The 24,896-nt window shown below is 41.7% G+C and overlaps 1 protein-coding gene across 1 annotated transcript; it reads left to right on the forward strand.

The window, feature by feature from the left end:
- Positions 1-19,575: 19,575 nt before the first annotated feature.
- LOC146177217 (uncharacterized) lies at positions 19,576-20,503 on the forward strand. The gene has a single exon (XM_084581106.1). It carries the CDS (start codon positions 19,613-19,615, stop codon positions 20,315-20,317), a length of 705 nt encoding a protein of 234 aa, XP_084437232.1. The 5' UTR covers positions 19,576-19,612; the 3' UTR covers positions 20,318-20,503.
- The last annotated feature ends 4,393 nt before the right edge of the window (positions 20,504-24,896 follow it).

A 24,896-nucleotide genomic window follows, 5' to 3' on the forward strand; every position in this document is an offset into this window, starting at 1 on the left:
TTTATTAATAAGACATTGCCTGAAATATAGTATTTATGAAGTATGAATCTGGCGCTGTGATATGTCGCAGACTCTAAAGCCTGAACAAGAGGCTGAAGAACAGGAACTAAGAAGACGGGTACGTTTAAATCATGGGCAGCATAGTGGTTGGTGTATGGAGTGTAAAGGAGGAAGGTGCCGGACAGAAGCCGCCCCTTAAATAAGCAGCAATACCGTTCGCGTTTCAGAGAATATAGATATTATACACCTTCAAGAATTGCAAGTCTGGCCCGCCCCTTGTTACAGTTTCAAACGTACGCGCGCTCTTGAACATTGCTCTTTCCCTCCTCTAGAAGGTAAGGACTCCAATACATATGTATTTTTGAGATATTATGCGTTCTAGTGACAAACGCTATTCCGGTAGCCGCAAATGCTAGAGGAAATCTCTCCGTTTTCAATTATTGTCAGGAGGTAATCTCTGTTTTACACGTGCACAGGCTCAAGGTCAAGTAACGAATTTTCTCGTTTTTATATCAGTCAGACGTTCTGTTGATATCACTTTGTAATTTGGGAGAGCCAGAAAAAGAAACATAATGTTCCATACATTTTGCAGGGATCAGCGAACTACATTATAAAAGAGATAAACGTATACGTGGCGAAAAGTAAACACAGAGAATGAAAGGAAAAATACGGAAGTACGCAAAATCCGATAATTTTCTAACAGCTCGTCCAGGAAGCATGAGCACCATATTTGTACGTTCAAAATTTTATCGCGAGAAGCATTTTGGGGAGTTATGGGAACACTCATATTATCATATTCGTAGAAGATTGTTAGGTGCTGCTCTCGATACAGAGAACAAGAACAGCGACACCTAGAAAATTTATGAGATGCCTTTCATTCAAGGCTCGAAATAAGAACATTTGGATGCATTAAATTTGAAGCCAGTTGCTACCGGTGCAAAGAGCACCTGAAAATTAAACAAAAAATAATGTTTTTTTTAAATAGTATGAGCAAGACAAACTCTTGTACTTCTTTTATTATAAAGCTTTACAAATATTATTAATAACTGCTCACAAATTGTGTTGTAGTTTTGTTGCAACAGACGCTAGGGCTGCACTGAATTCAGACGTTGTAAATTGTCGTCCAAAATTATTTACTAATATGCGCAGGTAGCATGTTGTAATGTGAATATTTTGTAATGAATCTGTCAGGGTTTTTCAGAATGATACCCCCATATAATATTCAAAATAACTGGGGAGCATCAAGATTCTTTTAAGCCAACCAGTGTGTAAAGCATCAAGTTTATATACTGCAAATTGTGGTTCCCGGATGCAAGAACCATTTGAAACAATAAAACACAGCCTTTGCACCATAAACAAGAACAAAACAAACAGGTATAATGGCAGCAACCACCTTCCCTAGTGTACGCAGAAAGAGCGAAGCAGAAAGTTGCGGCTGCACTCACTCCTGTTAAGAACCGCAATATATGAGATAGAGTGAAACACCCGTCTTACTCACCTCTGGATATGTCAAAAATGCCCCTAATTCATCTCCAATCATTAATTCCGTTTAATTTTTTAACAGTTGATAAAGCTGCGCATGGAGATGAAGCTAATGCCCTAACTTTATTTCACCTCACGATTAAAAGAAAAGCGAGAACGAATAATCGGAGAACACACGTTTCGTGGCGGCAAGTAAATGATAATGTTGGATAAAAATCAATACACGTGTTTTGTCGAGATATTATTGTAACACTTATTCCATCTGCTTACATAACGATTTTAATCAAGAGGTATGAGAAGACACAGAAAGGAATAACGATATTGTTTTCTAATATCACGAACTTATTTTCCAAATTATGTACGCGTGAATTGAAACATTTTAATATTGGCTGATTCCGCGATAGTCAACCGATTATGGGAAACAAGTACGGAAGATAACAGCATTATTCCCCCGATTGAAACAAACCGAATTGAAAATATCGGAGAAATAAACATAAATGATAGCGGAATTTATAATCTTCTCTTGAACATCGATACAAAGAAAGCCAACGGGCCTGATAACATACCAAGTACGTTTTTAAAAACGATAAGCAGAATGGTGCAGCATATACCTCGGCTTAATATTTCGCAAATCACTGTCACTGTCAAAACTACAGGATGACTGGAAGTTGGCGAAAGTGATTCCTATCCATAAAGGTGGAGTGTTAGTACGGCATTAAACTTCAGGCCCATTTCATTGACTAGCACAGCATGCAAAAGTTTCGAACATATAATCTCAAAACACCTAATGATTATCTGGAGCTTAACATTTGCTGTGACCACCATAGATTCCGTCAAGGACTATCGACCATCACTTAGTTAACTGAAGTCGTCCATGAATGAGCCCACAGCATCGATACCGGCAGCCAAACTTACATCATACTACTAGATTTTTCCAAACCATTGGATTGCGTGTGCCATAACAAACTAATCGCAAAGGTGCAATGCATGACCGGGCAGGGAAAATTCTGGACTGGAATAAAGATTTCCTTTTTGATCGCTTTCGCTTTGTTATGTTCGAAAATATGCCTTCCAGAATAACCGCGGTCACTTCGGAAGTACCGCATGGCTGCGTCCTTGGTCTGCTATTATTTCTAATTAGTATCAACGACATAACCGCTCAATTTAAATGTAACATCAGGCGATTCGCAGACGACTGCATCATCTACCGAAAAATAGAAACTCATCAGGACCACTTTGCGCTTTCCCTGTCGCTTGACGCAGTAGTGCACTGGTGCGAGAAATGGCAGATGATTATTAATGATAAAAAATCTGTATGTATGACAATAACCAGAAAAAAAAAGCCATCATGTTTACCTTTCAACATTCATGGCGCTCTTCTCAGTAAAGTTTCCCAGTATAAATATCTTGGTGCCACACTATCCGCTGACTTCAGGTGGGACGCACACATCGACGATATAACACCGGCAGCACTGCGTAAACTGTTCTTTTTGAGAAGATGCATTCGGCTTGCACCAGCATCCACAAAGCTCTTAGCATATAAAACATTCCTACGACCAATATTAGAGTACGCCCACCCTGTTTGGTTCCCGCACACAGCAACTAACATAGCAAAGCTAGAAAAATTACAAAGAAAGGCACTCTGGTTTATCCATAATAAATAGGCGTACTGACACCCCAACTCACTTTGCAGCCATCTCGGGTCTTGCGACACTCTCAATAAGAGCAAAACACGCGCCTTAGAAATTTTCGTATCAACTAATGCATAACAATTTTAACATCAATGTGTCTAAATATATTTACCCATCACAATCTCGACTGACACATCGTAAACATGCTCTCACATCAGCCTAATATTCCTGTCATACAGATACATTTAAGCATTCATTTTTTCCATCCGCCATCCGTGAATGGAACAAACTAGATTCTTCCAACACCCATACGCCGACTTTAGCGACATTCGCTACAAATATTGAAACCACTATCTCTGCAGAGTAATGCCCTCAGTGATCCCCAAGGGGCTCTGATTATTTACTTACATTACGCTTCACTTTTTCCTTAATTTTTGTGCTAACAGTTCATAAGCATTCGCGTAGTTGAGTTTGTCCGCATAGGATAGAGTATCCGTTTTTTAGTACTGATAGATCTATCTTCATATGCTGATCTGATCACGTTTTGCTCGTCTTGGCGCCTACTTGTTACCTGCATGTTGTTCACTGCTAACACTGTATCATTATTTCTTGTTGATAACATCTTCATAAGCCGCTTGTACATTGCCAGCCATCTGAAATATTTGTATTACCGGATTTACTTAGGCATGTGTTATTGCCGTAATGTGCATTCAACTTGTTGCTTGTTTTGAATGTAAGCTTTCTGTATGCCCACCTGCTTGTCCCCGTGTTGCTTGTGTGGAATGTAAGCTTTCTGTAAGCCCTCCTGCTTGGGCCCCGTAAGAGCGCCTGCAGTATTGAAAAAAAAAATGTTTTGGTTGAAGAAATTGACGCTCAACGCAATTTTGTTGTTACAGGCAGAAAAACACGTGAAATGGAAGACGAGCAAAAAAAGATATATTTGGACCGCCTTTTAACAGCGTTAGAAAAAGAAAAAGAAAAACAGAAAACGGCTTCTAACAGAAAGTTTTTGTATAACAAATTTTTGTCCATTTGAAAACTTACTATCATTTCTAAAAAGAAACAATGGTCAAATCACAAAAAAAAATTATAAACAGAAAACATCGCAGAACAGAAAATTTCTGGCAGGACAGCTGCGAGAAAACTTTTGTATTTGTCAACAAAAATTGTGCGCAGTGAAGCAAATAACTTTATTACGAGAGCCCAGTTCGAACTTCCAGTGTTACTGGCCGTCATCACCTAGATTCTTTATCTTCGCTTCTGATTGTTCTACATCTGCAGGAACTCCTCGGAGCTCCAGCAAATGTAGACCAAAGGAAAGGTTGCCCCGGCAGAAGCAGATTCAATGTCTGTCTTCGTCTACGCGGGGGTAGAAGTTACGCCGACACAGCATCTTCAATAAATGCTCCCTAGGGAACCTCTTTGTGCGGTTCTTTTCTTTAAATCTTCTGGCCACCTTGCTCTGTGGCTTATTCAGAGACAGCAATTTAAATAGATGACCAGACTGACCAATTTAACGACGAATAAATTTACGTACACACATGGACGGGACGAGAGTAGGACGAGCAAGTAGGACGAAGACTAAACACAAATTTGTCTACAGTCACCAGTTCGTTGGGTAGGCAGGAAAGTCGGTGTAGACGCTCCGGTTGGTCAAGCGTTGTAGGGTCGCTGACGTAGGACCTCGACAGGCTTAGCGAAAGACTAGGCCACCGGACGGGGCCCAGTGGAGGCACGAGGCCTCGGTTGCCGTTCCATGGCCGATGAGGCAAGCCTCCCCGACGTGCCTGGGTCCAGCACGGCGCCGAACGCCCGTGCCTATGACGAACTGCCTTTAAAGCAGCGGCGAGGAGCTGAAGCTGTTGTGCTCCCGAGCCCGATCGCGTGGGAAAGCAAGAGGAACAGGACAGAATGTGACCGGTAGGCCCCAGGTCTGGATCACCGGGTCAGGCCTGGCAGAAGACGCACCGCTCCGAGCTCCGTGCGCAACCGATCGGCTCCGCTGCTCGCCTGTTCTCTGCTGCTCGTGCCTCGCACTCCTCCAGCCAACCTCCACGTTTTCCTCTTCTTCTTTCTCCAAACGCGGTTTTCCTTCTTCGTCTTTTATCAAATTCCCCCCACTCACACACATGTTCTCCACACTCTTATGCCAGACAGATTCCCTATCATCTTTAGGCGAGCCGCGAGTCACATGGTCGGATGCATGGCCACACCTGACGAGATAGAGTTCGGCACGTGGTGCAACGGCAGCACCTCTGTCGTGTCACGTGGTACGACATCACAACACACCTTCAGCGATCCTGCGGCTTGAAGGTCAAATTATCTTCATCGGCGCCCTTGTCAAAACATGGCATAGTGGAGATTTTTGTTTCAAATTAAATTAAACGTTTAAACTGCACATTGTTCCAGCAATATTGTGCTCCAGTCTTCCAGTCAACGCGACTGAAGAAATATTTAACCATTATTCTCAATCGTTTTGAAATTTTAGTGTTCATCAAGGTGAATATAGCAACGCAAAAGCTTTGTGCCTAAACAATCATCGATTAGAAAGAGAAGAACATGACTCAGGTGAGGCTCATACACTTGAACTCCGTTTCGTAGACACGGTGATGCATATACTTAGCAGCAGTTGAAGTTTCTGTTTTACCTAGCCTAAAATGAAGTGTTCTTGAGTGCCACCTCTTATCCAAGCAATGACCATAGAACGTTGAGTAAAGCGGAAATTTGGGTGAGTTGCTGCATATTTATTTCACTCACAGCGCACCAAGGCAGGACTAAAGATGACGAATGAAACAAAGACAAGCGCTGACTATCAACTGAAGATAGAAACCCACCCTCTACTTGCGAACTGCTTTATTGACTTCTTTGCAAGCATACGTAACTCAATGAACATCTCTACAGCTGCTGCGTGTATCCCGAGATCTCCGCATTCTCATTTTTCTCAGACTATTTCTACTGCAGAAGCAATAAGGATGTTTCAAGGTCTCAACAACACAAATAGTCGTGATACTGATGACCTCCAAATTAATCCCGTTAAGTACGCGCTAGATGTGAATGCACCTGTCATTTCGCATATTTTTAACATAGCTATTTCGACTGGCATTTTTCCAAACTTTAAGGTAACAAAGGTTACGGCAATCTATAAAGGTAGGGATAAGAACGTTTTTTCCAACTATCGTCCTGTCTCAATTTTACCTGTTTTCTCGAAAGGATTTGAAAAGGTGATTAAAGCACGAATAGACAGTTTCTGTAGCAAACATGATCTCATAACAGGCCAACAATTCGGTTGTAGGAAACACCGCTCCGCACAAAGTGCACTTTTGGCCCAGAGTGAAATTATATTAGAAAACACGGAAAATAAATTAATGACACTAGGGTTATTTTTGGACTTCAGCAAAGCCTTTGACCGGGTAAGTCATGGTTTATTGCTAGATAAAATGGAACGCTATGGGTTCAGAAATCAAATCGCGCTTGAGAAATATAGTGTCAGGGATTCCACAGAGAAGTATGTTGGGACCTATTCTTTTCCTATTTTACATAAACGACATAGTGGAAATAAATAAAAATTGCAAATTCGTTATCTATGCCGATGATTGCTCCGTCTTTATTTTAGGAAAATATCTTTCGTACACTACTATTGAGGCAGAAACGTTTTGCTATAGCTTAGATGAATGGTGCAAATCAAATTGCCTCGAATTGAACGAATCAAAAACGAAGTGCGTGTTGTTTCGTACGCTGGGAACGTTAGCTGAGGTGCCTGAACTTATTACCCTTAGCCCTTACAACGTTTCGATCAAAAAATCTGTGAAAACTCTTGGCATAATATTCGATGAACATACGTCCTGGAACCAGCACGTTCAGTCCTCATTGGTTAAATTAAGTAAAACTGTGGGCATAATAAATCGGCACCATCATACTCCCCCGACAACGATTAAAAGATTGCTGTATGATGCGCTTTTCAGCTCTTATTTATGTTATTGTGTGATTGTATGGTGTAATACCACACATGAAAACATGCACAAACTCACATTCGTGAAAAAAAAAAGGCGGTCCGAGTGTTATCAAATACTGCTTTTTTAGAACAAACACCAGCTCTTTTTGAAAAACGCTGAATCATTAGAGTTCAGGACGTGTACACTCACGCGCTCTCGGCTTTTTATAATAAAGCTGTTCAGGGCAGATTAGATGTATTTCCCGACATTGCACATCTTGAACATACCACAACAACATACCCTTTTCGTCACCAATCTCCTTAGCATGTTCGCTTTTCCCGCACAAAATACGGCAAACAGAGAATTCAGTACACATTGCCAACAGCTTTAAATTACTACGACTCATGAAATATTGACATTACTACGTTAACAAAAAAAGACTTGGCAAGCCTGTTTTTATGAAAGATAGGGAACATTTTTGTTTACATGCATGTAGGTTTTCTTTTTTTTCCCTGTCATGCGCTACCACGCTATTTTTCTTTTCGGTCATTTTAACTTGTAATTTTGAGCTTATGTTTATTTTTAGTACGCATTTTATGTGTTTTACCTTATTAATTTCAGTATTCATTACTGTTGTACCTTATGTAGAGCGCACTGTTGAAAAATGCTTGTCACCTTCCATAATATTGTAGGAGCTAACTTCTCATTTTTTTATAATTTTATGAAAAGTGTGTTATGAGCATTCTATATTTTTAATTGAAATACCACTGTGATTTTTCATTTTCTGGATGCCTATATGCTCTTTACTGGTACGTGATGTGTGAATATATTTCTTTTGTTTCTAATATAATACGTTTCTACTGCTGATGGGTGGTTGGAGAAGAGTCAAGCTGCAAGGACGTAGCTTTTTCACCGGCAACTTTTTCGACTTTTTTGCCTTGTAAAGTTGTGAAATAAAGATACTTTGATTGATTGATTGATTGATTGATTTATAAATGAGCCTTGATGCAACTTGCCACTACAAAGAAATATCTAAACAATATGTGGAGGAAAGACATGTCATTTCCTTTTCAGATAGTGCAACAGAAGGAAAGCTGATGCACGTCGTGGCAATATTATGATTGTGGAAGGCCTCTACGACCTCTCTTGTCACCTTATCACTGTGGTAATACAAATTCGCATGTTTTTGTATTCTGCAGCACATTCGCACATTTTGCATAGAAAGGTGGAGCCCCGCCGGGGTGGCACAGTGGTTACGGTGCTCGACTACTGTTCCCAAAGACGCGGGATCGAATCGCGGCTAAGCGGCCGCTTTTCACTGGAGGCAAAAAGCAAGGCGCCAGTGTGCTGTGCGATGTCAGTGCACGTTAAAGAACCCCAGGTGGTTGAAATATCTGGAGTCCTCCACTACGTCGTCTCTCATAGCCTGAGCCGCTTTGGGACGTTAAACCCTGCAAACCAACCATATAAAGGTGGACTGGGCCAAAGGATCACCTCCCCCCCCTGCCTCCCCTCCATCCTGCATTCCTTTCTTCATATTCTTATTCATGTTTGGATTTTCAATTCCTGCAGTGACCAAATGTTTCAAAGCTTATTTATGTTTCGTTCTGCAATCAACCTCAGTGGATAGCGAGCGCTCGTTTGTATTTCATTATTCGTCTTTTGTCCTGTCTTGGCGAGCTGTGAGTGAAATAACCATAGGACGGCCTTTTTAACTAAAATACTCATGTACCTGATCTATCAGTGAGGACTGTAGATTTCAATGAACCGTCTCGGAATACGAACTTCGTCAAAACTACTAGACCTCAGTCCTCGTTATGCTATCGAGAAGACAGATGTTGAGTAAATAGGAGCTCATGCTAAAATCCATACAAATGAAAGCTACAAATACCAAAAAAGAGGCAGCACAGCGGGAAGATTTTCTTTTTGTATTTGTTGCTTGTCTAGGATGCTGAGACAGAAAGATAATCATTTTGTAACTAAAAGACAGACGGCGACAAGTTTAAAAACGGCCAGCCTTTGGGCACTCGGACAAACAAAATACCAGAGGAAGGAATTGACCGACTGCGTAAGTCTGAGGTTTTCCTTTCCGGTATTGTCCGTCACTTCTACGATATAGGCCACCGAATATTGAAACCGACGATGGCCACGGGCAAATGATAATAGTCAATGGCATTCATTAACTTAAGAAAAACCACAGTAAATGCCGAAAAAACTTTGGTACTACCCGTCGTGCATGTCTGCTTCGCCTATAGTTAGTTCGACGAAAATTCATAGAAGACTGACCGAACGTGACGTACATATGAGTGCAGTCACTGCCTCAAGACGCATCTGGCTCAAATGCAAGTGTGCGCCCGGGATCAGGGTGGAAGAGGAGCGCATGTAATATCCAAGGATATGGGGAAGAAATTAAGGTTTTTGAAAAACTGTTCTCGCAGAAACTGAAAGTTGAATTTTCACAGACACGCGTGTCCGCGAAGAGGAACCGGGAAACTAAAGTGCCGAAAATGAATGGTAGGCATTTGCATTTCGGAAATAGAGCGCTAACATTAATACGGTGCGACCTGGCAAGCGACTAAGCCCACTATCGCTGACGCGCGCGTCTGCCGTCTTTATTGATCGTCAGCGAAACGAAGCGGTAATGGATGAGATGTGGGCAAAGCCTGCGTAGACAAATATACTTATGCGAAGGGGTGGTTCTCGGCAGAGTTCTATTTACATTGCAAATAGGTTTCTAACATCTCGCCATGGTTTTCAGGGAATATCTCGCCCATCTGGACAATACAAACCGATCCTTCTTACGCATCATCATGCGTGCGGAAACGTTCGGCACCATCATGGCGGCGTTTCCGCAATTTCATAGAAGGAGGTGACGCCCACAAGGGATTAGCAACAACACCAATGCAAACTGATGTTACCAAATATTGAATTTTCGATCTCCTGTGCAGAAGAAAAGGGCAAATGAGGTGTGTGCGAGAGCCTGTGCGATTGGCTTTTTTTATTAGTGCGGAAGGTAAAATCTTTGAAGCGAGAGTTTTAATAGATGAGTTGTTTATAAAGTAATGCTTCGCAGATAAAATTATCATCGTCATCAATCATTTATTTTTTAAATGTTCCATTGGGAACAATGCGTCGGGGAAGAGGGGCTTTCAACGGTGGAAACATATATTCCTATGTAATCAACAAACATAAAAACAGAGATTTATAATAACCCCATTGCATGCCTGTGCCTTTTAAAAGTACATTTGCTCATTAATGGGTCGTATTTTCGTTGGTCCACCAAAAGGACAGACACAATAGGTTTGCTTTCTTAGAAACAACAGTTTTACCATTCATGGCAGACGTAGGCATCAACAATATAGCTTTGCTACATCGCTACTGCATTCTAAGGTCGCTATCGCCACTAGCCATACCCGCATACCTCACATTCTCCGCAAATGGTTGGTTTGGGTGGTTTGCGGGGTTTAACGTCCCAAACCGATTGAGGCTATGAGACACGCCGACTCCGAAAATTTCTTTAACGTACACTCACATCGCACAGCACACAGCGCTGTGTTGTGTTCTCGCTCCGTCTTGGTGTAGCGCTGTGCCCATCATGAACATTTGTCGTCACACCTTCCACTGTTTTCCTGACACTAAACCAATGTCAGTTGCCACACCATCTGCTCTCACCGCTCCTTCACACCACGTGTACAGCGCTTTGACAAGGGGATTATTGTCAGACAGAAAGAAGACGTGCGTGCCGTGTCTCTGGCCATCTGCCCCTTCTGTATATTAGTTCTTTTTTTAGGAGCGCGTACCCGTGTCGTCTGTGCATATTCCAGCAATATTCATACTCGTACGATTCAACTCAGCATGTATGAAAACATTTTAAAATAAAATCTTTAAGCAAAATTTCTAGCTTTACGCCAAGTGCAAAGCAGCGCTAACCGAGTGGTGAGAATTTCATCTGTCGTCTTTGGTAATACTGATCCTCTAAACTGTGAACACTTTTATCATGTCATTTGGCACCAGTTGCGCACGTTGGTGATGTACCATTTGTTCACAAGAGAAATAACAATCGCTTTCTCTTCCAATGCAGCAAGTCAGTGACGTCTAGTTCACAGGCAACTGAGCAAATTTTGCCAAAACCAGCATCAATACGGAAAACTATTTCGAACTTGGTAAAACCTCGTCGTTGTTCCCGCTTGAGTCGCTACAGCCACTCAGAATACTCACGTCGCAGAGGCAGAAATGGTCAGCGTGTTTACTTGCGTGCGAAATAGCCTTAAGGAAGTGTTTAAAGTTTCATGTTTTTTTTTTTCTTTTTTTGATGCCGACTTTTTGGCGTACGGAAATTTCTCCAGGTACGCAATTTATGGTTCGAGATAATTGTGCCGATGTTTTCTTACTTTATTCTCACAGGTTTACTTTCTCATGGTGCAGCGTGCGGAGGGGTGTAATGGTACTGTTTACGTTCATTTATGCTATATAAATCAAACCCGCTCTCAAATTCATGCCTTCCGCATATGTAGAATCCTGTGCTAGAGTATTTGCATGAAATAATTAAAACAAATTGTTTAAACAAGCTCAAAAATGCAATATCTACATGAAATATGAACGCGCCATAATACAGAGAAGCGTAGTACTGATATTTCGTTTTGAATTTGTTAATTTGAGCGCGTCGAATGTCTCATAGGGATTTGAGATTACAGTGATCAGGTACATAACAAAAGTATATTGTTTTTAACTACCGTAAGTTTGAATTTCGAAAATACCAAGAAATATTCACCCTCATAAAGCATTTCGAGTGTTTTCCAGAAATCTGGTTTTCTGTTTACTCATTTGTCAAAGACTGCCATCATTTTGCGTAAGGGATGCTTAACATGGCCTTGGTGCAATTAAAATTGCAGCTAATTATCTGAGATTTTAAGGCTGGATTCAAGTTCACTGTAAAAGAGCAGATACCCTTTAAGCACAGCAGAAGTTTTCAAGCCATTTTAGTTCATTTTTGACAAGGCACTGAATCTGATTGTCGCACCTGCCAGCCACCTACAATGTATACCTCGACATCAATAAAGAACAGCATATCTAACTAGCTCAGCAATCTACATTATTGATGGCCACCGAGACGTCATTGCAATCGCTCAACGCAGTTTCTCATAAGGTTATTTCTGTTATCTCTTAAAATATATATTTGACTACTGCACAAGGCTTGCAGTACGGCTTTATGCGCGATGAGACGTATAGGTATGCTGTACTTTTTTTTCTACGCTTGTTTAATTAAACAGTCAACATCATTTCTACATGGCATAATAAGGTCTGTGTTTGATTTTTTTTTCTAGTTTACAGATACCAATCGTGAAAGTAGAAATCGGAGTTTTTAATTTCCAAACTTTCATCTGCAAATGGTCGCCGGGTTCGTTACATCGAGAGGGCGGCAGGAATATGCCGTCCGCTGAACCAGTGCATCCTCTTCAGCCAGGCTAAGCGCAGTTTCTCATAAGGTGATCTCGCATAATGCAGTACGGCATTATGCGCAATGACGCGTATACATTTGCTATCCAGTTTTATTACTTTATATGCTTGTCTTTTAAACAATCAGTGTGATTTCTACTTGGCAGGTAGTCAGCACGTCTAGTAGGCAATTCGTTACGTCTAGCACAAAACGCGTTTGCAGTTCGCTTTGAATAAAAACTACACATAAAAGGAAACAGCATGAAAGGGGCTGACTAGATCATTATTGACAATCACTTCTGTCTCTGGCCTTTTTGACCCGTTACAACCAGTTTAATACAGGACTTATGCCACCCCGGACAACCTCCGAAGTGGACCTGAGAAGAACAAAGCCAAAGTAAATCATAAAGGTAATATTGGACACCCTCTTAGAGACACCTGAATCGCATTTCCTCTCTATTTTCCTTCTTTTCTTCCTAAAGGGTCATTTTCCTCAATGTGCTCACGGCTGTCATGCTATCGATTTCTTGATTGGTGATCACATCCTTCATGAACGCAGCTGTAGCTGATGTGGACCCACTTGGCACTTCATTGCTCTACTGAAGAATGGTAACTGCTGCCTTTGTTGTTTTGCGACTTCGATCGCCTCGCCACTGATTTATACAGCTCTCTTTCCTGCACTACGGCCACGAAACGCCGATGATAATCTTACGAGGGGTGCTGAAACTACCGCTTGTTTGACAGAAGTTATTGAATTCGAAGTGGGACAGTAAGCATTATTTGAGGCCGCTCATTAGTATTCCATCTCTGTAAATGCACAGATAGCGCTGTGCCAACTGACGAAAATGCATTTTCATGTCGCATGTCGTTCAAGACCTGCTCATCATGTGCCATACAGCTGTTTGAAAAAGCTGTTGCTATCCTCTGCATAATAAAGGCACTACCAAGCGATGCAAATACATCCTTAGGGACACTATTTCTTTCCCCGCCAAGCTACGCAACTCTAACTGAGATCTCGCACTTTCAAAATACATCGGCGCATTCCACTACTAAGCTCTTTTCTTCCTTTTTTACTGCCTTCAGAGTTTGCCTAAAATTCGGTTCTCCATTGAAGCTTGATGTCTCTAAGCATTCAAATATTGTTGAAGCTGCGAAACGCACTGAAGATTATTGCGAAATAGCCCGCTATTTCACGATTGAAGTCCTGCACCATTTCAAACTCTTGTAACGATAAATATCAGAACAAACATCCCTCCTTAGTTTGTGGGGTGCTAAGTCCAGTAATGTACTCCAGGAGTATACTAAATCATTTGTTAATTGTACTGGTCCCTACTGCATCCAAATATCCACGCTAAGGAACCCCTATGTCATTATCTCATCATCACCGTCCACAGGTGCTACATTGTCTATGGACAGCGCCTCCTCCATCTACGACCCATACCACCCCTCCATATTTCTTTCGTCATGTTCTCTTCTCTTGCCTCTGGTGAAAATTGTCAACAAACTGAACATGTGCTTCAGTGACATCATTATTGCCGTGATAGTCTGCGTTAAATATGGCAGGACGTGGTCTGTTTTCAGAACTCCTTTCATTAAACCTCTGTCTTACTGTTATTTTTACCTTTTAACGACATCATGGTGATACATTTTAGTCAAGACTTGTATTATGGAAATAATGTTACTCTCGAAAACGCGGCACTCTTTTGGCAAGGCTTGTATTATGGCGATAATATTAGTGTAGCAAGGTGCACCTTTTGTCAGCACTTGTGTAGTGATGATAACATGAGCGCAGGAAGCAGTGCGTTTTATAGAAGTTTCCGTTATGACAATAATATTCGCGTAGCAAGCTTCATGTTTTGTTAGCACCTGTATTGTGATATTGTCAGAGTATAAAGTAACAAAAACTGTTCAATCAATGTTTTTGCCAAGTTTAATGGCCCCCACCTAGCCCTAAAGCGCGAATGTCTCGCTATCTACAATAGGAACCACTGATTCCCTTTTTTTCCTCTACTTCCCCGTGGACACGAGACTGTTCATGTAGAGCGTTTCATTTATCTACGACCCATTTCAAGACTGCCAATAACGTCTTGTATTCTCGCCAATTTATTCTCTCTAGAGGAAATTGTAAACATAATTAACATTCGTTACACTGGCATTCTTAGTGACGCGTAATCCCTGCTCGACCTGACTGACCATGGACAGTTTTCAGACCGGCGCTGTTCCCCCAGTTCTTTTCAACCAAACCTAATAATAGCAATAATAATAATAGTTGGTTCACAGGAAGGGAACGGCGCAGTGTCTGTCACACTTGTTCTCTGTGGACACCCGAACCGCGCCGCAAAGAAAGGGAGGAAGGTGGGAGTGAAAGTTTTATTATAAAGGCATTGTAGTGGTATATTTATGATATCTTTTGTAATATCGTGGCAATATTAAGTTTAGATGCCCTGTCTAATTTATAGTACGCACTTTTCAAGGTAAATGAGCCACAAAAATGAACAATTGTTGATTAGTTTTAAATACGCCAACAGTGTAGGAATGAGGGATGTGCTTTCGGAAAATGAAATATATCATGAAATATTTTGCAGAGTCCTTTTCCCAGTCCTAACATGACGGTAAAATTATCTGTGATGCTCCATATGTTGCGTAAGTTAGGGACATTACAGGTCACTTTCTTGTAAATAATGGGTTTTTCTTTCTTTCGTGCGTCCAAAAGTTACAGCTCAGAAATTTATGAAAGCTGAAATTTTCATTAGCTGAAGCGGCACGAAATGCATAGGCTTTGAGCGGTCGTCAGTACCAAGTGCTATAAATGGGCACCTAGTGAAAGCTTTGTGCCGTTTGTGTCCTAACGTGTGTTTCATATGTTTGATGATGTTGGAGTGGTTATACTTTTTAAATTTTAAATAATTAAACAGAAAACAGTTTTCCGAAGTGAAGCAAAATAAACGTCCTCATATTTTGTTCCCCTTTGTTATTTGCAAATTCAAGTGATTTCAGATCAGCAACCATTCATGTCAGAGCCGTCTGGACTGTTGACTAATGCTCCAACACTGCGGCATTCCAATCCAGTACTATCAATCTGCACTATTTATCAAATACGAGTTGCTTCAAAGCAATTATTGATTATGACAGCAAAATATCCTGGAACGTAAGGATTACTATGCATCCAGCCTGCAACCATTAGTTTGGGGCACGTGTAATGAGACTGACTCTCTAAGGGTGTTCGATGTGTAAACCAGAGCATCGCTTATATTGGGGATCAATCCTGTTAATGATAATAACATGTTTGATTGTTATAATGTATTACCCTTCTTCCCATGTTATCAATATTACTTAGGTTTTATAGGTTACAAGAAAATAAAACAAGACTTCAAAGCCTTTTCTCCCGTTTATCTTAACAGAAACATTCTACGTAACCTGCGTCCGTTTCTCTTAATAGCTCAAGGCCTCGCACAAACTACGCCGCCCAAATAATGATCATCATATAACAGAAATATGCAACAAATATCCAGAAATTATTGCTTGTGCAAAAGAAACTGTTATTGTTAAACAATTGAAGAAAACCGTGTCCTACCTGTCCTACATCTGCGTAACATATGGGTATAAGAACTTAACTGTATGCTTTATTGGCTACATTCTTTCCTTTATGCCATATTTGAGTCCACTTTGTCCAGCTTTCTGTCAGTATGTATTCTTCTTTTCTGCATTAGTCACTTTAGGTTACTGACTTCCAGCTGCCACGCGTTCACTAGGATCGCCGCAAGGGCATCGGTTCACCGACAGTTTACAGCGCAAGCGCCATCACTGCCCGTGACAGCGCGCCACCCGGATTTGTTATAAAAAGAGAGACGACCAGCCGCCGCGTGGGATTTGCGGCCGAATTCTTGCACCTAATCACTGCTGTTCTTCACCTGTAGGTGAGTGTGTTACAAATACATAGGCTCTGTAGAGTACTACGAACACTTTGGCTGCAAATCCCACCTGTATATTTTGTGTGTTTTTGAGCTGTCAATCTTGCGGTGATGGGTGTTGACCTTAGCACATACCGTGTTCGAATAGGTTGTTTTGTACCATTCGGTAAAAAACTTTTGTCATTTGCGCCAGTATTGTTTCGCCCGGGGTCAGCTACTGCTAACTTCTGCGTACGCGGTCGGCTGACCTCAGCCGTGTCGTGTATATGGCTCCTGTTGATTTGTGCTGGTGACATTGAAACAAATCCTGGCCCTGACAAATGTGATCAAGTTCTCGCTGCTATCAAAGATATGGCATTGTCCAATGAAAAGTTTCAAAAAGAAATCCTTGGAAAAATTAAAGACGTCCAGCTCAGCGTGACAGAAATCAAACGGCGCCTATCAAAATTAGAGGAAAACTCGGATGTTGTTGGTGACGTGTCTAAGGAAGTCAGCAACTTGTGCTCGATGCTGAAGGAATCCCAGGACAAGCTCCAAGGCATAGAAACAGCACAAATGCGTCAGTCGAGCATAGTTGTTGACGACCTTAACAACAGAATGCGTAGAAATAACTTGATCTTCAAAGGCATTACAGAGGAAGCAACAGAACATGGAAAGATACCGAGGAAGTTGTGTCTAAGTTTGTGACCAGGAACTTGGGAATCTCAGTTGGCGAAATCGAACGTGCACACAGAATAGGACAGCGAAAGCAGGGCAGCATCCGCCCAATAATTGTGAAGTTCTTAAATTTCAAAGACAAGACCAACATTCTCAAAAATGCTTCCAAACTTAAAGATCTTGACTCTGCTTCCGTCTGGATAGAGGAGGACTTTTCACCTAGGATGCAGTTTATAAGGAAACAGCTTAGAGACTTCGCTCGAAGTATACGAAATCCTGGTGAAAAGTATAAGCTATTATTTGATAAGCTTCTTCTTAACAATACTCTGTACTCATTTAACAGTGCCACTAGAAAAGTGATTACTCTCCCAAAGCGCGATTCCAAAGAAGTGGATGTTTGTGACAATAGCGGAACAAATGAAATGTCTGCCCTTTCTGATTCTGAGGCCGCTCAGGAACACTGACTACAAAATAAACCCATAAGCTTCGTATTGTCAATTTTAGTGTCAAACTTTCGCAGCCTGTTTCCAAAGCAAGATAATTTGTGTGCATATGTCGACGCATGCTCAGCCGACCTTGTGTTGGCTACAGAAACCTGGTTATCGCCCGATATTGCTGATACTGAATTATCCTTGTCCAGCCAGTTTTCATTATTTAGAAAAGACCGCGTTACTTCGCGCGGTGGTGGGGTACTAATTGCCGTAAGGAAAAGCCTGCAAGCACATGTTGTTGATACAGGATCGTGCCTGGAAATTTTGTGGGTTGCATTACGTCTATCATCATCGGTAACTTGCGCCGTTGGGGTCTGCTATCGCCCACCTGATTCACACGAGGAATTCGCTGAAAAACTGAATGAATCCCTAACTTACCTGCAGAACAAATTTCCACGTTCACCAATATTCCTGGCAGGTGACTTCAATTATCCGAATATTGAGTGGCGGGAATACCGGCCCCTCCACGGCGCAAGAAAGCGTGAATGTCAGAATTTTATGGATGTGCTAGCACTTTTCAACCTACATCAAATGGTTTCCACACCTACGCGTGGCGATTCAATCTTAGATCTAGTGCTGACAACGCAGCCTGACCAAACGTCTGTAAACTTGCTGGATGGTCTCAGTGACCACAAAGTTTTGCAGTGCGATTTTACAGTAGCCAGAAACAAACCAGAAAAAGCAAATAAAATTATATTTGATTATACCAGAGCAGATACTGATATGATACTTAATGAGCTATCATTGTTCTCTGCAGATATTTTTCGCTCCTTCAATTCGCGGGACGCGAATGAAACTGGTCTCTTATTCGGGATAAACTAACTTTGCTTAAAGATAAGTACGTACCTAAGGTCACCATCACCACATCTACAGAGAGCACATGGTTCACAAGGAGCGTCAAAAGGTGTATAAACAAAAAGAAAAGGTTGTACGCGAAAGCTAAAAAGTCAGCATCTGAGCACGATTGGAATCAGTACCGTACACATGCCCAACAGTGCCAAACTGAAATCGAAATCGCAAAGAACAAGTTCTATAACAGTGACATTTCACGTCTGTTAAAGAACAATCCTCAAAAATTTTGGCGCGTGGTTAATCCAAACTATGGTACAAACACCTCAGTGTCAATAACTAAAGAAGGAAAGCTCCTTACCTCCTCTGAAGTAGCAGAGGAATTCAACCAATTTTTCTGCTCAGTTTTCACTGATGAGAGCCCTTTACCTACTGACCTGCAATTTCCAGAGCTACACGAAAGCATGCCCGACATAACTGTCACAGCAGAAGGTGTATCCTCTGCCATAGACCGCCTCCCTGCTAACTCTGCACCCTGCCTCGATAACATATGTCCTAAATTACTAAAAATAGCGAAACCTGCAATATGCTCCATCTTAGCTGCTATTTTTCAGCAATCCATTGATACGGGTTGTGTACCATACGACTGGAAAATTGCGCGTGTCATACCCATTTTCAAATCTGGTGATGCCTCTCTGCCATCAAATTACAGACCAATTTCTTTAACCAATATAAGCTGCAATTTGCTAGAACACATAATCTCCTCCGCCATAATGGGTCATCTGGTGAAGCATAACTTCTTTTTTCCCAATCGGCACGGCTTCCTACATGGTAGGTCTTGCGAAACACAACTGTTTGAATTGGTTACTGACCTTCATCATGCTTTTCATGTGCACTCTAAAATAGACGCCGTATTTATAGATTTCGCCAAAGCATTCGACAAAGTCCCACACATACGTCTAATAAAGAAGCTTGAAAATTTAAACATAAATTATAAGGTTATTTGTTGGATAAGGAGTTTTTTGGCTAATCGCTATCAATCAGTCTTTGTTAACAGCCATTCTTCCTCCCACACCCCCGTTAAATCTGGAGTGCCGCAAGGGTCTGTACTCGGACCTATCTTGTTCTTAGTTTATATAAATGATATCAGTAATAACCTAAATTCCACGGTCAGATTATTTGCTTATGATTGTGTGGTATACAGACAGATAACCGATCTTTCAGACTGTACTCATTTACAATCAGACATTGATAAGATCAACAATTGGTGCACACAATGGCAAATGGAAATTAACACCTCAAAAACAAAACTTGTCAGATTTACCACAACATCTAACACCGAACCATTCCATTACACTTTGAACAACGTGCGTATTGAATCGGTACCCATCATAAAGTATTTAGGTGTACATTTAGCATCAGACCTTTCATGGAACTGTCACTTAGATACGGTCATCAATAAGGCTTCCAAAACACTCGGCTTCCTCAGACGCAACCTGCGATTAGCTAATCCAGACACAAAGCTATTAGCATACACCACATTAGTGCGCTCTAAGTTGGAGTACGCCTCTTTAATTTGGAACCCTCATCAAGCATACCTAGTAACAAAATTGGAGTCTCTGCAAAATAAAGCCGCCCGTTTCATATCTAAAAACTATTCGCGATCAGCAAGTATAACTGAAATAAAAACAGCCCTCAACTTACTTCTTCTTGAAAGACGGAGAATGTTTTCCTTACTGTCCTTTTTCTTCAAATTATATTATAGTAATTCTTGCTTTGCGTTGTATCATATCACGCCGGCTCATCATGTATTCCCACGCATTGATCACCAACTGAAAGTGCAACCCATCTTTGCTCGAACCAGTCTGTTCTTTCACTCGCCTCTCCTCCTCGCCATCCGTCAATGGAATCTGCTGCCTGCCACCATTGCATCTTCCAGTGATTATGAAACGTTTGTAACCGGACTAAAAAATCACTTCGAGCTGTAACCTTCATCTTTGCATTTCTTTTTTATGTTCGTATTAAAGCGCTGCTCTTCGAAAAACGTGAATGTTAGGTGCCATCTGTATCTTTATTTGAGTGTTTGAAGCATTAGCTTTTCAACATTTTGCGCCTGGCTATATTGTTAACCACTGTATACTTATCGCAATTTTGGATGCATTGTTTGTACTGTTGTCCCACTTTCCGCCCCCCCAACCTATGTAATGCCCGCCCGGGCCTTTAGGGTATTTGAATAAATAAATAAAATAAAAAGGGGACTGTAACTTGTTTATTTGTATTTTGCTGCATGTCGTGTATTATTATTATTCTTGTTATTCATTCTTGGTTTGGTGTTTACCTCGTTTCCGGTCTGTAATGTAGGGATTAAGTCTCGTGAGGGGACATCAAAATCTCCTTTTGTCTCTCCCCGCGGGCACCATGTAATGTTGTCCGAAATAAACATAATCATGGCGAAGATAATATATGATACCCGTCCGCTCTAGTTGCAGTTTTATGTGTGTTTTAGGCTGGCAGCAAATATTTATTTCAATAGTGCTTTTGTGCTATTTATTACATCTTTATAGGGAAAAGAAAGAGAAACGAGATCAATACACTTGGAGTACTTAAAAATTAAAATTCAAGTCTGTGTGTGCAAACATTTCCAAGGAGAAATGTAGATATTCATGCATAGGAAGCATCTTAGCTGAGACATTTTGATACCCTACGTATTACTACTTATTTTTGAGGCTGGATACGGAAATCCCCTGTGATAAAAACATGACTAGGGTAACAAACATACAAAACATTTTAAAACACCCACAATGTCAATTTTCTCGTGGGTGCAAAATAAAACTACGTCAAAACAAAGAATGATTTTTTTAAGAGCTAAACAACTTCCTCTGCTACTATAAATAACTTCTTTTTGACATATTTATGCCACCCACTAAGGTAATTTTGTGAGGTCGAATACTTCCGTCGAATCGGGAACCATGGAGTAATCCTTATTTCTATTTCTTTACCGAGCACTATCACAAAGGAGCGAGGTAATCGAGAACACCTCACATGCCTGTCACCAAAGAGAAGTTCCTGACAGAAATTATCTGAACGGTGCGCTGGTAATTATACTCGGTGAAATTGGACCGGATTTGTAAGGACGCTATGGCCCCCGTTCGTTTTTGCTTCATTTTTAGTAAATGGAGTAGCTGTAGTAATGAGTAGCTGTCGCCGACCTCAAACCCAAAGGACGCCGCCGACCGGATTCTGGTTGATGGAGCAAGTTTCTCGCCTTAAAACATCATTGTGTAAGAGCTGCGCCTACTTAGACAACGGATCAGAACCCCCTCTTCCTTCTTTAGAGTAAATTAGGATTCACAGGAGCTCTGTATTCTCAGCATTACAGTATTTTCACATCTAAGTGACAAAATAGTTTGGTAAAACGTGTCGAAATACAGTTACCATATTTGATACGCCGCTGCCATATTGAGCATGTGCACCGCGGTATTAGACATTAATTTTATTCTTATACTTGTTAGTCATGAAATCATTGGTATGTATTTACGTTTATCACTACAATGTCTTATTCTCACATTAAAAGTTAGGTTTCGTGCATGTAATAATTACTGCGTGCTAAGAATACAATGGAAAAAACATGGCAGGGTTTTAACGTAGCAAAACCGAGCCGGACGTGCGGAAGCTTTTGCGTAGCGATGGAAGTTGATTTAGGCAGCGATTTGTAAGGGACAGCTGGAGAGTGTGTTGCAATATGCATGGAGGTGAAATCACAGCTATTTATGTTCTATTCCTTGGAGGTTATTCCGCACAGTAAAGAACAAAATTATTAGCGCCCATTGTTAGAACTTTCCAGGCTTTTTTCCACGAGAAATTGCTAGGTTCGAATCTCTAACGCTCCGACGAAATTTTCCTTTCGTGGGAAAGCAATACAAGTCGACATACGACCTCCAGACGAATTAGCTATGTCTTTAATCCTACAATTATTGCTTTCTTTGCAACAGGTTCTAGCCCTATTAAGTGTTCAAAGAAGGTTCGACGGACACGCGTGGTTTATACTGACGTTGACCTAAACTCTACTACAACATTCCTAACGCCAACTTGAAATCCCGCATCAGGCCGAAAGGTGTAAGGCAAATGTCTTTATATGCTCATGAGAGTGGACAGGATCTGTGCGTGCGCTGAGATGAGTCACAGCGGCATTGTCGAGAAATTAATTCGTTGATGAGTAAAATAATGCTTTATTGAAGTGGAGGGTGAAAAATGAGTGTCTGTGCAAACGTTCGTGATGTCTAGTAATTAGGTAATTAATTAAACTCCGAAAAGGCAATTAGACGTCACAACAGCCAAGGACGTTGATGTAGTGTGCAAACAGCCATGCATGTCGAACTTCGGAAAAATACGTCAACATTGTGCAAAAAACGTGGGATTTAAGTAGAAGGACTAAAAATAAGAAGAAAAGATGAAAGGAGTAAAATTTAATATAAAAAAGAGAAAGAAACAAAACACATGAGTGAAAAAGTGGGAAATCAGCGCAAAGAGTAGCAGGAAAGACTTTCGCCTTACCGCACTTTAGAGATACGTAATTGTCTTCCACGAATATTTATTATCAGCGCTCTATATTCAAGTTCTGTCTTGCACTTATTTTATTCCCATTGTAAATGCAAAAGCGTCGGACTTCAGATGCGCAAGTACGCTTGTACGCGAACATTTCAGCAGCTATCGTTAAAGACGCAGTTGAGTTTAAAAAACGTGCGGTGATAGCGCCCTTAGTCTATACGGGCCGCTATTTGGTGCGGCTGCAAATAAGGACGGCATGAAACCGTCCAGGCGCGCCAACATGAGAGCTCTAACGAGTCTACTGGCCGGCGAAGGGCCGCGATTCAATACCGGTAGAAAGCATCCCTTGTATGGCAAACGGCAGTCGTTTAAGCACTGGTGTCATTGATTTTCAGGCGGGCAAGCAAAACGACGGGCAAAGCAGAGTGCGAGAAATTAGCTAATCGAACGGATCGAGAATAAAGCTGATACGGAGAGAACTTTATGCGACACAGTGCGCCAGAAACTGAGACCAAGGTACCTGAGAAAGCAGACCAGGGCCCGCTTGCACGAAACGATCTTAAGACTGTCTTAGCTAAGTCCAGACTTAACTGGAGTCTAAAGGATAGGCAGCTTAAGACTGAAGTCGAGACTGGGCTTCAGTCCTGACTTGAATAAGTCGCTTGTACGATTACGACTCTAGGCCGTCTTGTTTAAGACGCAAGGAGGCCCGGTACCTAAGTCGAGAAATTGGGAAAATACAGGGATGCGTTGCCCTGTCCTCGCGGTAAGATCTAAACATTCGGTCAATCTTGCACTGTACAAAATCCGTGCCATTGCGTTTTGCGGCTTAAGATTGTGCTACTAGCAAAAATGCCCCAAGTGGTTGCTGACGGCGTTCAGGGAAGTCACTCTGGTAAACACGAGCCGAACCGAAGCTTTCGGCTCGTTTAAGTCTGGACCGTTTAAGTCTGGACTTAGCTCCAACTTTATCGTGCAAGCTGGCCCAGGTTCTCCTCATTTGCATGCGAATGGCGGCCTGGCGCATTATGCAGAGCAAGCCTCCTGTGTCGAAGGCCTCGGGAGGGAGAAGGCGGTGGTTAAGGCAATTAGGACGAACATGGCCTGCAAAGTAATGCTCGAACCAAAAGGAACGTTACTGGTAACATGCATACGCCGTTTGTGCATCTAAGTTCGTGCGCGTATGTGCATGTGTGCTTCCGAGTAGAAGTATTACCCATTTGCTTCGGTCATTTCCACCTAGGCAGGAAAGTAGCCGGGCGGCTACTGTACGTGTTCTCTCCGGCTTGGCTCTCCGTTATTGATCCTTAGATGAACGAAGCAGAGCAGAAGTGAAGGGAACGAAGCGGGAGAATGTTGCTTACTGCGGCGCATTTGCATTGTAAAGCGTGCTTCGTGAGTACGTTCCCAGAGGCTTCCCGTCTATCTTAAAAAAAAAAAGAACATAGCAAGCCGATTTAGAAGACGTCAGCAGTGGTCGGGAGGAAGGGCGGCGGAAAGAGTTATGAAACTTAACCCTTACCTTGGGAGCGCAGAGAGGCATTGCGAGTGATATGAATGTAGACGGAGCTTCTATGGACATGGGAAGACTGTTTGCCGAGCGCGATAGTGTGGACAACTGTACATTCGTCTTTTAGAAGAAACGGCAATAGGGGATTATGCATGCTGCAGAGTTTTGAGCAACGCCTCTGAATGCGGGCATCACTTATTTATATAGAATCGCCCCCGTCAATGTTGGTGGTATAATGCTGTACATAAATTAGCCACATATATCTCAAGAGCTTTGAGAATGCAAACAGTAAGGGCCGATGAGTGAGCGGGCTGAAATGCACCCTGAGTGCAAGCATTATCCTATGGCAGCCATCTTTTCCATTGATCTTCAGACTACTGAGAATGATTTTAGTAATCAACACTTGCGCAAGTAACTTTTTTTTTTCATTGCGGAGGTCAGGTGTCAAATTTATAAGGGGCAAAGAAATCGAGTTATAACTCCTAATGTTACGAGCAGCCATTGCCAAA

Source organism: Amblyomma maculatum, chromosome 10 (assembly GCF_055883805.1).
Source record: "Amblyomma maculatum isolate TAMU_Amacu chromosome 10, ASM5588380v1, whole genome shotgun sequence".
In the NCBI taxonomy this organism is placed as follows: Eukaryota; Metazoa; Arthropoda; class Arachnida; order Ixodida; family Ixodidae; genus Amblyomma; species Amblyomma maculatum.